Source organism: Bacillus rossius, chromosome 1 (assembly GCF_032445375.1).
Source record: "Bacillus rossius redtenbacheri isolate Brsri chromosome 1, Brsri_v3, whole genome shotgun sequence".
NCBI lineage: Eukaryota > Metazoa > Arthropoda > Insecta > Phasmatodea > Bacillidae > Bacillus > Bacillus rossius.
The window spans coordinates 51,920,640-51,938,911 of NC_086330.1; the positions used below are offsets into that span (position 1 = coordinate 51,920,640).

General features: G+C 37.8%; 2 protein-coding genes across 10 annotated transcripts in view; one reads left to right on the plus strand and one right to left on the minus strand.

The window, feature by feature from the left end:
• LOC134535968 (dual specificity tyrosine-phosphorylation-regulated kinase 2) overlaps window positions 1–18,272 on the minus strand; it is a 574,108-nt gene that overhangs the window by 241,105 nt on the left and 314,731 nt on the right. The gene's annotated exons all lie outside the window — the stretch shown is intronic.
• Window positions 9,745–16,995, plus strand: LOC134535938 (uncharacterized). Of its 8 annotated transcripts, none has more exons than XM_063375393.1 (7): window positions 9,749–10,561; window positions 11,089–11,231; window positions 12,597–12,851; window positions 12,930–12,995; window positions 13,071–13,201; window positions 14,407–14,543; window positions 15,989–16,995. In XM_063375393.1, the coding sequence occupies exons 1-7, from the start codon at window positions 10,338–10,340 to the stop codon at window positions 16,212–16,214; spliced, it is 1,182 nt and encodes a 393-aa protein (XP_063231463.1). In that variant the 5' UTR covers window positions 9,749–10,337; the 3' UTR covers window positions 16,215–16,995. The 8 variants fall into 8 exon arrangements, with proteins under 8 accessions (XP_063231442.1, XP_063231451.1, XP_063231433.1 ...); XM_063375402.1 differs by lacking the exon at window positions 15,989–16,995 and adding an exon at window positions 14,635–15,622; XM_063375372.1 differs by having other exon boundaries at window positions 9,745–10,561; window positions 12,930–13,201.

An 18,272-nucleotide genomic window follows, 5' to 3' on the forward strand; every position in this document is an offset into this window, starting at 1 on the left:
CCGATCTGTTGCTAACATCCCGCGTATGCGTAGAGCTCACTTTTTCGTTGATTTCGTTCAGATGTTCGACACGCATCTGGCGCCATTAACCCTTTAATGTTCAATTTCGTGAATATCGGGGGACGTACCAAACGTATTGGGTGCATAATGAAACTTAATAATAGCAAAACTATCGTGGAATAAATTTTGTACACTTTAATGGCCATAACATGCAATAATCGCAACTTTAAAAGTACTCGAGAAAATTATAACACTATTTACTTCGTGCGACGGTGCTGCTATCTCTAGTATTTTTTGCCGTAACAATTGTCTTGATGGTTGCCAAACGTCCGCTAGAATGCGTTGAAGCCAGTTTCTATCCTCGCGCAGTACACCGTTTATTAAAACGGCTGCCTTTCTGTTACCATAGGGATTCGGTTTGGACACGTTCTGGAATACGGCTCGCGAGTTAGGTTATAGTTATGTCCCAACAAGGCAGTGCTTTTTCGCTACCTTACCCGAAAGTATTGGAATACCGCTTACGAGATGATTCTGGAGCAACGACGAAATAAATGGGCTGGGAAATGGGAAAACCCATCTGCATACAGAAACGTCCACTCGGTTTCATACTTGAAAAAAAAAAAACCTGTACTTACTTGGCGTTATGCAAGTCACATGAAAGCAATCTACGAAACCAGTGAGAAGCAGCATCATGGCACAGCCTACGAGCAACCCGCCACCGCGCCCCAGGAAGGCGAGAGGCGGCCGTACCGTGTAGAGGCGCTCCTCGGAGGCGGCGGGCGCGAGCCGGTCGCGCCGGCAGTGGCGGCAGCCGCAGTCCCGGTAGCCGAGCAGCCTGAGCGGCGGCGGCGGGGGCGGCACGGGCGGCGGCACGGGCGACGACAGCTCCAGCGAGTCGGACGAGCTGGTGTTGGCGTACTGCGGCGGCGGCTGCTGCGAGGAGGGCGGCGGCGCGGGCAGGGGCGGCGGGCCCAGGAAGTCGTCGAGCAGGTAGAAGGACTGGGCGGCGGGGCGCGGGGCCGGGGGAGGCGCCGGCACGCGCATGAGCGCCCCCAGGCTGCGCCACCGCCGCTGCTGGTGGTGCTGGTGGTGCTGGTGGTGCTGGTGGAGCTGGTGGAGCTGGTGGAGCTGCGGGGGGTTGTCCTCCTTGCGCGCGCGGCGGCTCCACCACGCCTGGGGACTCAGCAGGCTCGCGCTCTTGCGCACCAGCGCCCCCGCGCCGCGCAGAGAGGAGGCGGCGGGGCGAGGCATGCACTGCGCCGGCGGCGGCTCCTCGTCCTCGTCCTCCGCCTCCTCGAGCAGCGCGGCGGCGGCGGCGGCGGCGTAGTGCCGCGGCCTCACCACGAAGCCGTAGTCCGTGTCTGCGGGGGCGGGGGCGGCGCAGCACGCCGAAGGGAGCGTCGCGGTGCGCGCCCGGTGCGGCCTGGCGTCCCGGCACGCGGCGCCGCGCGACAGGCACGAGAAGGAGGCGGAGTGCCGCAGCGGCGGCGGAGCCGGGGGCGGCGCGTGCAGCCGCGGGACCACGCCTGCCATGCGGGGGGCGGCGGGGGCGTCTCTACGATCTGCCACAGACAACTGGCGCTCAACACAACCAAATAAAAATAAGCAGGGGTAAATCAAGAAAACAAATGACAAATAGGCTGTACAGTGGGTGTGCATGCGCGTGCGCTAGAGCTACCAGCAGGTGAGCTGGGCGAACAGCAAGCGTGCAAGGAAGGTGACTAAACACTACTTGGCATGCAGCAAACACTTGGCAGCTTGTGGCCAAGACTATCTACAGTCAAGTGTGCAAAGTTTGTGATGCGTGTAAATTAAAACGTGTCACGATTCGCAAACATTACAGGACTTTTGGGAATATATTTAAAATAATTTCAGGACCATTTTTTTTAGTGTCAAAATTTAAATTTCAGCCTTTTTAGGTTTATTTTAATGTAAGTTTTAATCATTATTTCACGTGGGTTAAATTGCTCATGTATTTTTCCATGCTAGTGCAATTATCATTAAAGGGGAAAAAGGAAGAAAATGAACAAAAAAATAGCATATTTTTTGATAGGATTCAGAAATAATCTTAATATCACGTGTCCTATATATTTGTGACGGAACAGTTTTCAAAGAATTTGAGAAAAAAATGGTGAAAATCGGTGTCGTCGGGCGAAGAAATTTTATAGTAGAAAAAAAGTCAAGTTTTTATTTACCACCACAGGGACCAATGTTTAAAATACTATTAAATTCTACAGCAATTTTTTTTCAACTATTTGAAACCATAGGGTTACATTGGATAAAATAATGTTTTCTATCGAAGACGGAAGCACGTCGCAGACTCCACACCTACTGGCTACCAAATATAAATGTCAGAAACTAAAATGAGCCTTATGAAAGGTGACCTGGTTACCATTGACCCGAGCCGGCCGATATAAGGTAATGGGTGGCTGTATTCAGGCGACAAGTCAGGGTCCCACTCGACGGGCTTAATAGCCTGCTTTATTGAGAATTCTTACAAAATTAACTTTTAGCATTCTAATCTATATGTTTCTCTTTCTTAAGATATGTACTTTACTAAGCCCAATTAAATGAACTTATATTTTTCGAGGTTCAGTAACGGTTGATAAACTTATGATTTTGTGACAAAAAAAACTCACAACACAAAATACATGGTGATGATAGTCACGTATTTCAAACTATATACGCAGTTAATCGCAAATGTACTCGTCTACGAGCTTGGTTGAGACTTGGGTTGGTAAAAAATACTGCACCATCGCATCCACTTTATTTTTCATACAAGTCGTCAGTCAAACTGCCCTTGCCTGTGAAAATGAACACAAAATTGGTTTTACTGTCGTGAGATAGATCTAAATGAAACAAATGTTCGTAAGGAAGCATTAACGCAAAACTGTTCGTCCACTTCGTTGACTGTATTAATCATTAGAGACCCGGAAATTTCGCGGATTCTTCTGGCCTCAGGATAGAATTCAAAGTTATAGGTGTGCTCGACCCATGTTTACTTTCCCATTGGTTGATTTCTTAGCGAGAACATTTTTATCCTTGTTATTTGGCACTACCTGATTCGCTTACTTCTCTCCTAGCTGGGCATCATTGGCCACGGTCGTAGAGGGGCGTGTCCCAACAACTGCGGTCCAATCATGAACACAGTGCGAGAGTGTGAAGGTTTGCATTCTAGCTTGCGACTAAATGAATCCGCGAAATTTCCGGGTCTCTATTAATCATGTGTGCAGAATCGAGGCTTCATTTATCATCAGGTGCACTGATTCAGAGTCGACTGAGTGTTTTCGAATAAGCGACCTGCAGGGTAGAATGAGAAAAACGAGTGAATGAACTGCTATTGAAAGGGAACGCATTATCCAAATATACATACGGACAGAAAGTCAAAACGAAATTATTGTTTAAACTACAGGAATACCGCGAACAACGGTAGCTAATGTTATACAGATATATAAAACTACCTCGTCTGTAATTAATAAATCAAGAAGCGGACGACCAAGGAAGCTGACACAACGAGAAGAGAAGCATTGTACGATCGGGGCAGCACAAACTTCATGTTTCTGGTCCTGCACTACGATCTGATGCAGAAACCGCTACGGGAGAGACCATCAGCGTCGACGCATAAGACGCGTGTCATACAGAACTGGACTAGTGGCTCGTACTAGTCGGAAGAAGCCCTTTATAAGCAAACAAAACAAGAAAAAGAGGCTCGCTTTGCAAAACAGTACGTTAGAAAGCCACGTGAGTTTTGGAAGCGGGTGTTTTTTTATAATGATGACTGCAAATTCTGTTTATTTGAGTCATCCAACAAACGACGTACGCGGAGAAAGAAGTACAAAGAGTTCTAGTGTACGAACCTGCAGCCTAAGGTCAAATATGGCGGTGGAATAATAATAGTATGGGGATGTAGAGCCTATGCAGGCAGTTCAGACAGGTAACTATCATGTAATATCTGAAACTAGAAATAAGTTGATGTATCTAAAGGTATAAAAGCAAAACCTTGAAGCCTAGCGTTCAGAAGCAGGAAACTGGAAGCTAAATAATTGAGCAAAATAGACCCAAACATCACACAAAAACTTGTAAAGTCAATGTAAGAAGACTAAAAGCAGTGATAATTTCAAAAGGAAATGCCAATAATTACTTAATTGTTGTGCGTACTGTGAACTGTTTGGGGTTTTGTGCTGGACGAATACTTTATCTACGCCCATTTATGGATGGGTTAATAATTTTTTTTGTCAGAGCTATTTAATTGAGAGCTTATGTTTTTAATAGTATCATTATTTACAATGTATATTAAACCAGACAATGTGTATCGAAAGGCAGTTAATTGTAGGATTTACGTTATTCATAGCTAATTTCATTGTCAATGGTCAGTGGACGAATACTTTTGTCACTTCGTGTATAGGCCTAGGTAAGATTATGCTTCGTAAGGACGTTTTTATTATATATATCGTAAAAAATAGTAAAAATATATATATCACGTTCTCTATCACGTCTTTTGAACTTTGTAAACGATATTAAAAAAGTCAACTCGCTTGAAACGTGATTTATAAAAGATCCCATCGTGGCGCTGTGCTTAAGACGCGGTAGGTTTATGAAGCCATTGCAACAACGCCTGGAGACGATGGAGTCTTGGTGTGCCGTCTCAACATGAATAAACACGACATGCGACATCGGGAGTCGCAGATTCGGGCACTACTTCAGCCACGGATGTCCGCGTGCAACCAAATATGTGAGAGTTGATTTGCACAATGCCGGTTATCCTTCAGCAATCAACTCAAGTGACTTACAAAAAAAAAAAAATTTTCAAGCGAACAAGAAAACATATTCCCCAAAAAAGTTAAATAGTAGAGAGGAAAAATTGCTAGCGAGTCTTCCAAAACTCGCCACTGATGTGTAACATCTAACCTTGGTAACAAGCAAATGCATGTGTTCTCATTTTGCAAATACACTTATAAAACGAAACAGGAAAGATTTATCGTAGTCTTATTTAAAAATAAAGCCGAGGGTGAATTGTGTTTTCAACTACATTTCTGTACGCAATATCACACGTAGTTTCCGCAACCGCTAGAATTCGCTGCCGGAGCAGCTATGTCGACTATTCGATCATTTGATTAGCAACCGATATTTTAATCTATATAATAAAACGATTAAAGCGAGGAAGACTTGATTTTCGAATAGGAATTTTATTAAAATGCTCCACAACTTGTTAAAAATCATTAAATCGTTAATGCTATAATGTTCCTTTGTCCATGTGAACTTTGGCGCGCGGATGCGAATCACACGTAGTTTCCACACCCGCCGCTAGAATACGCTGCCGGAGCAGCTACGTCGACTATCAAATCACTCTATTTACAGAGCGAAATTTTAAATTACATACTGGAACAGCTCCAATCGAAGCGAAAAAGACTTGAATAAATATTAAACCCCGGTTTTGGACCTAATTTTCGACAATGAATTTTATTCCAATTTATTAAACAATACTACAAAGTTTCCCTTTGTACTTGTGAACTTTGTTTCTCGTCAACCGCCACAGATGGCAGCACCATTGTTGTTGCACATTTCCGTTCTTTGAATTCCGTCGCATTCACGAAATTATTCTCACCAAATGCTATATAGCGCGAGCTAAAATGTTACACACCAAAAATGAAACAGTGGAAGTGTAATTTAAAATGTTACATCCTAACAAAATACTAATAGTAACACAAAAAAAAACAATAAATTAAGTAACAAACAATTTCATTTTATAATCTAATCTCAAACATGAGGTTTTTGTTTGTGTTAGTTTTCCCTTAAGATTTGCAGTGTCAAAAATTGCTTCTTAAGCAATGTCTACAAAGCATTAAACAGTGATAAATCTCCATGGATACTACAGAAGAGGTATAACAGGATCTGGGCTAATGTTAATCACAAGAATATCACTGTGCAGGTGAAATAAGAATATGAAACAAACAGAAAACTAATTCAACAAAGCAGAACTGTGCAAGACCAAAAAAAAAAAAAATCCTATTGGTAGGGGAATGCATTTTTCGCGAAAAAGATTCCGAGAGAAAATGTAAGTTAAAACACAGTAGTATCGTCTGTGTTCCGTGATTGGGTGAGTTTATTTCAGGGACATGTCTGCTGTTACAACACCAGTCACAGTAATTCAGTGCGGAAGCAAAAGCGTCCTGAGTTGCCGAGTTAAATAAGGCATGGAGTTTCTTGCAGACGGCCGCCAATCACAAGGAAGAAACCGTTGGTACGGGTATAGCTTGTTGCAGTCTAATAGGCGTTCGGTTTTTTTTCTCTCGCGAAAAATGCCTGCCTCTACTTATTGGTAGAGACCTACAAAATTCGCGGTTTCGATGGCCTTAAGGATAGACTGCACATACCCCTCTACACTCAGGCAAATAACGCAAGTACATTGGCTACCAACTTGTAAGTCGTCTCAGCTGGTTTGTCTGTGATTCCATCCTTCTTTGGTTGAAGGTTTATAACTGGTTGAGATTCGTCCTGATGAACAGTAAGCCAATAGCAAAATTATCTAAGAGTTATATGTGTTTGAATTATAGCCTGTCACCGAATGAATCCGCGAATTTTGCAGGTCTCTACTTATTGGTGGTCACAGGGGATCCAGGTTCGCTTATCGGTGGGGCCAAACTCGAATTTCCCGTGAGTGGGCGAAAGTGGCGAACGTTTCCGCGGGTCGTTGGGTGTCTTCATTGGGGTGCCATCCGTTTCCCGAGCAAATGCTCCTTGCTGGTTTCGTCACTTATCGTTAGAGACCCGTGAATTTCGCGGATTCATTTCGTGTTATGCTAAAATTCAAATAATTATACCTTAGTGCTGCTTCTGTCATTGGTTATCTGTTAATCTGGAGGACTGAGGGCCAATTAAAGACCCTCACTCATAGAAATGTCGAATCACAGGCCACCCAGTCGAGACGACTCACAAGTCAACAGCCAATGAACAGTTGGCATTTGCCCGAGTGTGTAGAAGATATTGGAGTCTATCCTGGAGGTAATCGAATTCGCGAAATTCACGGGTCTCTACTTATAATCCGTGTCTAAAGACCTGGACGTAGCCCACGCGTTGTTAAAGCCCTCATTCGCGTCGAGTTGTTCGATGAAGAGACGCCCCCTTGGGACTTGTCTGCGGCAGGTGAGGGTTCTGGAAGCATATCCGCGGGTGGTTGCTGCAGGCAAAGAAGCGCGCGCACAGTAAAGCCCTTTCACACTGTCAAAACTCTCGCTTCCAACACCTTCCAATATGTTTGGTCAAATGATGTTGGAGTGTTAAGGCGTCACCGAAAATGTCAATAGCGCAGCCATGTTTGTTTAACGGGATGGATGACTTGAGTTTCCGTAACACATTTTGCACATATGACGGATCCTAAATTATTTTGGATGTTGGACGGAATCAACCAATCGTTATCAATTGTTTCCAGTTAAAACGGAAATAGTGTCCGATTCCGCCACAACGAACCTTTGAAATGGGGAAGAACATATAGGCGATTAAAGAGGTTATAAATGATAAATAACTAAAAAAAAAATATATATGAATGTCGTATGCCAAATAATTTTATGTGAAAAAAATGTATATATATAATTTAAAAAATCACAAAACGTAAAATTTACTATGAAACTAGTATTAATGTGGATGTTTTGAAAACTTTAAAAATTGCACAAAAATCGTAACAAGTTAAACAGTTCCACCAAGCACTGTGATGATTTATTTAAATTCGAATTGAGATTAAAAATTTAAAAAAAAATGCGTTAGCTCAGACCAATAGTGTGACATTATTTAAAACATATAGCCTATGAGGTTATCTGTCCAACTTTATTTGATGGATAAAATTGGAAGCTATTATTAATCTAATATTAGCCCTCCAACTCTATTGTCGAATATAGTTGGAGACAATAATTTAACAGTATGATCAGGACCTGAAGGCAGCGACATGGCTGGTCGCCGAACGACGTGTAGAATTCCAGGTGTTAACGCGCCATTTACAAACCGCTCAAGATACTTTGATAGTGTCCTATTACAAACAGCATTTAAGAGCCATTGCCCTTGTCTGTAAGTTTTTTCGTTCTATGATTAAGGTTGAGACGAGTGTTTTCAGGACGTTTTTAGGTATGAAAAATTCCAGACACAGGAGGTTATAAGGCGCCTAGGCTCCCGTTGGATAAGTGAATAAAACACACATTTTAATTTAATATACACGAAATGTTTATTAAAAATTCAATTTCTTTTAATACTATGCAAATGAAATATATATATTTGACAAAAATTAATATATATAAAGTTGATATGTGCTATTTACCAGTAATTTTAGCAGCAAGAAATTAAGTGACCACAAAAGAAGAAAATAATATAAAAATTCAGAAGGGCGTAACTACAAAAAAAAAAAAGAAATCTGCAAAAAAAAGACCTTTCGGGCGTATTACCATATGTATACATAAAAAGACAAAATACCAAAGGTTTTTAAAATTAATTTACACATTTAAAAAAAGGTTTTTCGAAAGGGCATACGTACAAACTTAAAAATATTTTCAAACAGATTCCCAGTAACGCAAACTTGGATTTCCAAAAAAAAAGGGGGGGGGGGGAATTGACAGTTTTTCGTTTAGAGCTAAACTTTCTGAGATGTAAGCTTTTTTTTTTTTCAGTAATATTATAGCATAGTTATTCGTAATGCGCCACTTTAATAATAACTAAGGCGTGTTAGAAGTTTGTAACTGTATTTCAAATGTTACTCTATTGTTACACTAACATTTTATATTTGATACACATCTCAATGGAGTAGGCTGATATGTGTGCTTCATGGTACGCTTGTCTCAACTATATAAAGCATTTGTTTTTAATATCCCAGCATACAATAATAGGGCCACCGCTTAGAGCCCCACCGACGCTAGTTGGGGGCGTGGCGCGCAGAGGCGCGCGTGAGCAGTGTACGGGGGCAGGACTACTGGTGCACCGTGCAAGTGGGTCAGCGGCGTGGGGAAACAGCGCGCGGGCGGGTTGCTAGGCATGCAGGCGGGCTGGTGACATTGCGCAAGCGACGCGGGTGCAACGAGGCGCTCGCGGAACAGCTCTACAAGTCGCCGGCGCGACATCGTTGCCAGTGTTGCCTGATACCCGCACGAACCAACCCTGTGTCGACGCAGGTTTTACCCGGGCTTCGGCAGGTACCTTTTTTTGGCTAGGGCCACGGCGTCAATATTGCTGCCGCGACTGGTCAGCAGCTCCGCCGCACCATCATGTCTGAGACATGACCCGGACCCCTCACAAACACGCTTAGAATAACTTAGGTTAGGAGAAAGAAAACAGTGTTGCCAAGTCCCCGTATCACATGTCCGCTGGACCCGGTTAAATAATACGGCCGATGCCTCAAATATAATGATTTTCAAGTTTAATTTAAAAATAACCCTCAAATTTAAGTAATAAATTAGCGTTTTTTCCCCATTAAATAAATATGACACCCATGTAATTTTCTTAACCGTCCGTTAAAACAAGTACCTACTTCTCTGCTAAAGAGTGTTGTACTACGTAAAAATGATTAATTTGACAACACTGCTTTTCGGGGCAGTTTTAACCATGAGCCGTTTAAAAGTGGCAATGCTGCGCTGGGGCCGAACTCACCGCACCCTTTCTTGACAACGTGTTCCGTTCTCAGCTGTTCGTGGAAATGTCTTCATTAATTAACTTCCCCGGATAATATGTACGCATTATTAAGTATAGTCCATCCACGGTAACCTCCTACTTTTTTAAACGAACCTTTGAAAAAACACACCAGGATGCAGCATGTTTGGTTCGTTTGCAAAAATACTTTCCATCATATGCATATTAAACATGCATTAACACTAAATTACCGTATAATGATGTTAAATAAAATTTTACAAAAAAAGTAACTATCTATGTACAATATTATTAATATTAATGATCTCGCATGTGTGTAAATGAAACAGTGAGAGAAGTGGTGTGTTGGCAATGATTAGAACGAAATAGTTCCATAGCCAAAAAATATATTTTTTGACTTTCCGCGTGTATTTAAGAATTTGTTTGGGTATTTGTTAAGTTTGAACATTTTTTTAAATCTCTGGTGAAATAAAAACGTTATGTTAACGGTAAAAAAATATTACGTGCCGAAACCGTGGTCGCGCATTAATAATGTTAATAGTCACTTGTTTGTTTTCTCTTTCAGCCGTTTGTCTGCAGTCTGCAGTCTGTACGCCATATTGCAGTGTGTTTTAATATATTACTGACCGTGAAATAACGTACAGTTTGTGTTTCAGGATTTTGTGTTAATATTGTGTATTTTAACTTTGTTATATTATTTATTATCTACTATTGTAATGATGGAATTTGTTATCGTTTTGATATTTTGTGTGGTTCTTGTGATTGCTGTAATGGTAATTGGTTCCGGGATGGGGAAAGCTACTTCGTCGCAGCGTCAGATGGACATCATTAACGTCGCTCAGAACTTATATGTTTTAATTAGAAAAGGCGACTTGAAGAAATGTGACGTTACGCAGACGACCGCGTTTCTTCTCAACATCGCAAAGTCAACTGTTCTCAAGTAAGTAGGCTTTTTTCGTATTCATGCACGTAAAAAAAATATCGACTGTGTCCTAAGTATTGTCGGCCTGTGTTTTAACTCACGAGTTTTTTTGTGTTTTATTTCCAATTTATATTTTTTGGTGTGAGACAACACCGCCATGTGGCGTCTCTGTTGAAAAGTTAACCTAAAATCATATTAGGCCTACTCAGGTCCTAACAATAACAATATAGGCACTTTCAAGTATTTTTATGGGTGTGATACACGTTTGTTTATAACGATGTTTATAAACTTTATGATAGGTTTAACTATAACATAAGGGAGTGATTTTATAATTTGCATTTAATTAGTTTTTCATCTGTTTGGGAGATCACAAAATAAATAAAAAAACACTTCATTAATTTCGTGGACAAAGTCTGTCATGTTTCCATTTAGTGACCACAAAGCAAATATTTGTGACAAAATGCCATATTTGGAACACTGCCTAACTGCGTATTGTGAACGGGTCCCCGGAAGTGTTATGACAAATTTTTTTTTTTTTTGGTTAGGTACTACAAGAAAGACATTGAAGAAGTTTCAACACCAGGAAAAAAGAGGAAAAAAAGGCCACAGGAAGGAAAGTCACTTGACACAGTCGACGATTTCACAGTAAATGCAATCAGGAATGCAATTTACAGGATGTACGCTGAAGGTAAAAATTTGATACTGAAGAGTAGTTTCAATATCACTGGGGTAGGCCCTACTTAATTGTATTCATTTCATATATCCATATGCAGATTGACCGGTTCAGTTTTTTTCCGATATCATCTGTCCTTTAAAAATACTTAACATTTTTGGGTGGTTTGTTAGGTTTCTTTATTGATATGGTATTGATATATAGAATATTGTGCAACATATGAAATAGGTACACGTCCTTTTAAGGTTAGGTTAAAGATAGAAAGAAAATTGTTACATTCTAAAACTACAAGTAATGTTTATATCGTTATACACAGTATACATATTAAATAACCTCAACTTTTATGATGTATCAGAAGGTTAAATAATGACTATTTCCAGTATCAATAATATCCAGTTGTGCGCTTTAGCAGTAATTGGTTACAAATTAGTGAGTTGTGGTCTAAGCAAGCATGGTTATTAAAAAAAAAATTGGGATACTTAATTGGCTAAATTGTACTGTGTGGCAGGGTCCAGTACAATATATATTCTATTGCAAAATAGTGTCATGCCCTGCCTAACCCTTTAGAAAATATAGGGGTATTGTTATTTTATAAACAATAGGCCTACTTCATTGTAATGAAGTATCATATGAAAACACAACTTAGCCAGACAAACTGTGTGTTAGTGTATGAAGTAACAGAAGGTTATAAAACAGTAAAAGTTTAGTATCGCGTATCCGATTCGATACATTGATCCTGATCGCATGATCCTGCAAATATTGATCCTGTGATTGATGATGCTTGCTTTTCTAATTTATTACGTTTAAAAATCCTGTACAAAACCAAAACTAAAAACCTGTGATGTAGTAATGAGTTATGATTTAAAGTTGAATAATAATGAAAATATATATGTTTTATTAAACTTATGATAATTATTCTTGCTATACCACAATATTTGATTATGTTCAGGATCTTTGATCTGAATAAATGAAAAAAAGCATGCACCACACGATCAATAGGATGTACAGGTTCATGCATAAAGATCTAGGGATCACATGGGATACACGATACAAAACATTTACCTACAACACAGTGTAGAGCTTGTAACTTATTGATTGCTAAATTGAATGCTGAAATACTAATGTTTTACACAACTTCAATACAAACGCGCAATATAATCGTCATATCATTGCAGACAAAAATACTGCAATGTAGAATTCCTCTAAGCAAACTACAAAATTTAAATTAATTTAAAAGTATTTTTGAAATGTAAGTTTATTAAAACTATTTAATAAATGTAAATTGTGCACTTAAATTATCTTCTACGGGGTTGTGGTTTCGCTTAGTTTTGTGTACCTCTGTTATTTCATGTATTGTTAATGTATGCAATAAATTTACAGGTTTGAATGTTACAGTCGACACCATTTTGAAAGAAATCAGGGAAAGACAAATAGATTATTATGGTGGAAGATCAAGTCTTCATAAATTGTTAAAGAAGATGGGATTTTCATGGACAACTGTTGATGGACGAAAAGCTTTGATAGAGAATGAAAACATAGTATTGCAGCGAATAGATTTCTTGAGAAAGTATAAAGAAGAAAAAGAAAGAGGTGCCAATTTCATATTTGTTCATGAAACATGGATTTTCCAGAGAGGCAAGGCATTAATTTATTTGAAAATTTGTTCTGTGGTCCAATACAAAGTATTTCATTTCCATTTCATATATTTTTCAGGAACTGTATCAAAGTCATGGCAGGACAAGAGTCTACAATCTGCGAAGAGACGTACTGTTGGAGATGGTAAAAGGTTTATTGTTGTTAATGCTGGAGGGCGCACTGGCTTTGTGCCAGGAGCAGGATTACTTTTTGTTTCAGGTCAGAAGACTGCAGACTACCATGGCGAGATGAATGGGGAAACTTTCTTGATGTGGTTTGAAGACATGTTGGTGCATCTTGAGGAACCCAGTGTCATCATAATGGACAATGCTTCATATCACAGCACCCAGGTATGTGCAATGGTAAAGCAGTGTCTTTTTATTGCTCAAATTGTAATGTGAAAAATTTACATGTGTTTATTATTGTGTATAAGTACGAATATTCGAGACTAATACATTTTGCCAGCAATAATTGTTATCTTAATAGTATGCCGACACTACATTTTTATAAACTATAATGTTTGAGCTGAAATTGAATACACACACAGATATATATATATATATATATATATATATATATATATATATATAATGTAATTGAATTACATTGTAGTGCAAACTAATTTAGTAGAGGGTTTGAAATACCAAATAAAATTTTTTTATTGCAAACAGCATTTGAAAATGACATAATTACTTGTTTGGTAAAAGGACCCACTTTATGAATGCTCTGTTGCCCTACTTAATAAATTAAAATAATATTTTCAAAAAAATTTCTAGTCACTTAACTAACATGCTTTGTTAAATTTAGAAATTCATTACGACAATATGCCAAAACACATGTTTGCTTTGCATAAGTACAGTAGAACCCTGTTATAATTTGTTTTTAAGGGGCTACAAGAAAAAAAAACATAAGCAGGAAATTCAATTTAGTACTTTTTAGTGTGGATTTATTGCCAATGGACTCAACAAGCTGCATAAAGATATATTTGATGCTCCAATTTGCTTGTAGCAAGCCAAAAACAATTTTTCTTTAACATCATGGTGCTTCCAGCTTCTATCTGCTTTGTCTTTACTTACACATTGTCTCATTGCTGTAAAATTGTCTCATTTCTGTATAATTGTCATAATTCACGACAGTGTTTACAGTGGAAATGCTTAAGTCCAGTTCTTTTGCCACTTGAACATGTGATTTAAGTGAATACATTTGAAAACACACAGAATGGCTAAAAATTTATGAATTTATTTGTTTTCCAAGGGTGTCAACAGGCAGTTAACTGCTAACATACACATATACATAGACAGTATAGACAAAGGCTTTTAATTTTTTTCGTCTTCTAAAATTTTATGAAGTGAACATTACAAGCACGAAACGCATAATTTGTGAAACATTATATCCAGGAATTAAATACATTGTCCTTATAGGGAAAATATTGGACTTGAAAAATAATACATTATAGGCAGGAAAACTTTATAAGCAGTAAAATTGTAACAGGGTTCTACTGTCATGAATTCTTATCAGCTACTTGAGTATTTATTTAAATGTTGGCACAACGTAGGTTGAGAAAACACCTACAACGAACTGGACCAAGGCTGCACTGATCGCGTGGCTGGAGAAGAATGGGATAAAACATGAAAATAATTTGTTGAAAGTGGAGCTGCTGAGAATAGCTAAACAAAACAAGCCCCGAATACGGTATATTATTTCGTTTTTTTTACAGCATTTCTTTAAAAGTGAGATAGTTGCAAAAAATTACGTATACACCTTGTTCTAACACACTTTTCAGATATGAGGTAGACGAGTTGGCTCGTAACTATGGCCACGAAATTCTACGACTCCCACCCTATCACTGCCACTATAATGCAATCGAACTAGTTTGGGCTCAATGTAAACACCATTACAATAGTAACGTGGGGCGGGCCAAGAGATTTGACAATGATGCAGTTGCAGCCATCTGGAAAGAGGCTCTTGATGCTTCCACACCAGAGAGGTATTTTTATGTTGCATGACCAATGGGGTATTCCTTTTGAAGTAGAAATTGTTTTATTTTCCTGTAGAACATTCCTCAAGCTTCAGCAAAACCCTTACCATACATTTTTACATAATACGTAAGTATTGTTGCCTAGCAGCCTGGTCCTACCATTCCTTTTGATAACTTTGTGTGCTAGTGTGTGTATAGTGTGATTATGATTTTGTGTATATTCATATACCAGTAATACAGTTTTAAAACAATTGGTAAAAATAAGTGGTTTGAATTTGTGTAGTTGTCGTTTTGAAAATGTGTTGCATGTATGTGTTTGTGTTCGTGTTTGTGTTTGTGTTTGTAATTTTATTCCCATGTGATTCATACATATCTGTGTAGTTTCTAGATCTAACAGTGGTGACTTATTTGCAAGGTTTTTTTTTGTAATTGCAGTCCATTTGCAATTGTTTCATTTCCATAAATAGTTTTGTATTTATTAGTAATTGTGATATTACTTTCTGTTATGCTTAATCTTGTGTCAATGACTTTAAAGTTATGGTGGGTTCAGTGCTGTAGGCAGATTTCAATATTCAGATAAAATTTCAACGTAGAGAATTTTGAATATTTTCATCTAGCGAACTTGAATAGGTATTTACACATGTAGTTCTTGCACATTAGTATTTTCAAAAGTTATGTTATTATAGTGAAATACATATACAGTAAATCATCAAAACTATTCAAAAAATTAAATTTTCGCTATATCTCACTGTTTTTGTCTGGGACAAATTTTAACCAAAAACAAACACAAAAATTATGAAATAAATATTTTATCATATGCATTCTAAGCCTTTATTGATAACATATATAATATTTACAGCTTTATTATATCTTGAATAAACCACTATAATTTTTTTTTTCAGATAACATAAAACAAAACATGTTACTTCAAGTATTAAATAATAGCTTTGATAGTTGAGGAAAACACATTAAATGAGTTTTGTTGTGTTTAAAAATAGTTTCTTGTGGAGTGAGTTCAAAATTGTATGTAATAAAGAGCATGCCATGCATTGTTTACTATGCCGTTTTGACAGAAACAAACATATTTTGTTATAGAGTGGTTTTTGCTATAAACAGGTCATTTATATAGAGGTTTTACTGTATACATTAATTTTTTTAGATGGGCGAGGTGTGTGGATCACGTGGAGAAGCTAATTCAAGCAGACTGGGAGAGAGAAGTCCACATAGACAGCGGCACCATTCCTCCACTCATCATCCACCTCGGCGAGGATAGTTCAAGTGAAGACAGTGACAGCGAAGAATTTGAGGTTACGACACAGCAAGTAGATGGAGACAGTGAAGTACTGGCAGTTCCTCTTGATGATTTACCCGGGTGTTCTTATTGAGGTCTGTATGTAATAAACACCTGGGCAACTGTAAGTATTGGGGTTTGAAACATTTTTTTTTCTTTTATGCATTCCCATTAAGTATGTTGATTACTGGAACTTTATGTATTAACTTTATATTACACGTATTATGAAATTAATAATAAATTTCATTTCTGGATTCGTATAGGTGTATGTGAAACATTTTATTTTGTTGTGTGTCTTCATTTTTCAGTGAACTTACTTGGAAAACAAAAAGCCAGTCCCCATCCAGGGCCACAAATAAATAATGCATATAAGTGGTATAGAAATTACTGTCAATTCTTCACCACAATTTTACTGTTCATAAAATTATGATTTTGTCTAATAAGTATACTCAGGAAAATGTATATAACCATATTTTTATTTGTGGCCTTAACCGGCAAAATGGTAGGGGTTTATTAAATAAAAGAAGAAAATTCATTTTTAAATGTTTTCATCTGAATTTGTTAATTTTATTAAACCTTCAATCCTTAGTCTTTTCCAGATTGCTTAGATGGACAGCCATATGTATAATTTACAATACTTTTTTTTTCAGATGCAGAAAACTGTGTTGAACTGTACTAAATGATTATATTTATTGCTTACATAAATGTTGTAAATTTATATATTCTCCTAAAAATTTACTTTAAATTATATGTTATTTCTTTAGCTAACAAACTTATTTTTTAATATTTTTACCATTGGGTATCATAAATAATGTTATGAACATATACATGTATACTTAGATCATATTCAAATTACTTATATATATATATATATACATACATACACACATTGTTTTGACAGCTGGTGATTGTAAACAAACCATTTGACATTTGTCACATGGCAATGTTTTTGTTTACATACGGCGGAAGGATACATAGTGACATTAAAGTAGATCCGGTGAAAAGCAGGGCTTCAGAAAAGTAGGAGGTTACCGTGGATGGACTATAACATGCATTTCTCGATGGATTTGTTATTTTTTTTTTACATTCCCACGGGATTGCCACACTGGTCATCCCAGAGTCCGATTGAGGAAATATCGAGATAATATTATAATGAGCTTATACAAGCGAAGGATTCGTGTCACAGTCGAGCTAAGTATTATCTCAACTTTAAGCAATATGCGATTAAAAAATCATTGAAAGCACCGAAATGATAAAATACTAAAGAAATAAAATGTTCACGAAAAGAAAAACATGTTGTAAAAAAACATTTTCAGTCAATAACTAAATATTTTATCTACTTTTAAGTAGGGGAAATTATTTTATCGTATTAGTTGCTTTCCGTGGACCGACGCCATTGAGTTATTGCATTTTTGCATTGCTTTATTTCTATGTATGTAAGACGATTTCTACAGATGTTTTACAAAATGAGCGTTCCATTCTGTCTTTCGTTGCAAATGATGTTGCCAGGTTTATGCTACGTTTTTTTCTATTAAAAAAATCAGTCAAGTATTCATAAAAGTTTTGCTTTTCGCGTCGTGGTTACTCACATCAGTGGCGTTGGCGGAGTGGGGAAGGGGGGGGGGGTTGTTAACCCCCTCATTACCAGAAATCTTAAACCGAATAATTATATACAGTGCATTCCTGTAGATCTTAACACTCTTGTATTCTCGCCGTGTTTTTCTCTTCAGTCAAGAAACTATCTTTTAATAATATGTTTTCAGCTGGTCAAATGTGATGAAGGACTACGTTTAAGTCTAAATTTTAGAATTAGTATAATAAATATAAATAATATAAATAATAAAATATATAAATATATAAATAATAATAAAAATAATATAAAGGGTGACTGCTAGAAGTGTTTTTTGAAAAATGTTCAAAGTAGCTGAGAACACTGCACTGTAAGGACGTTGCAACTCTGTGTGTTTCTATCGCTACGGCTAAAACTTCCGCAGTGTTTTTTTTTTTTTTGCTGGACATTATTTAGAACGATTTCCTTAGAGTTAACAATGATGGTCTCTCAATAATGCACTTAGTAAATGTGTAAAAATCTAAAATGTTAACAACCGATCTGGGAGAAATCACCAAGTAGAAACTGGCAACACATCCGGTT

Coding starts and splice junctions, on each gene's coding strand:
- LOC134535938 (XM_063375344.1), top strand. CDS start 10,338: ATGATGGAATTTGTTATCGTTTTGATATTTTGTGTGGTTCTTGTGATT. Junction 10,562..11,088: donor GCAAAGTCAACTGTTCTCAA/GTAAGTAGGCTT, acceptor TTTTTTGGTTAG/GTACTACAAGAAAGACATTG. Junction 14,544..15,988: donor CAAAACAAGCCCCGAATACG/GTATATTATTTC, acceptor TAATTTTTTTAG/ATGGGCGAGGTGTGTGGATC.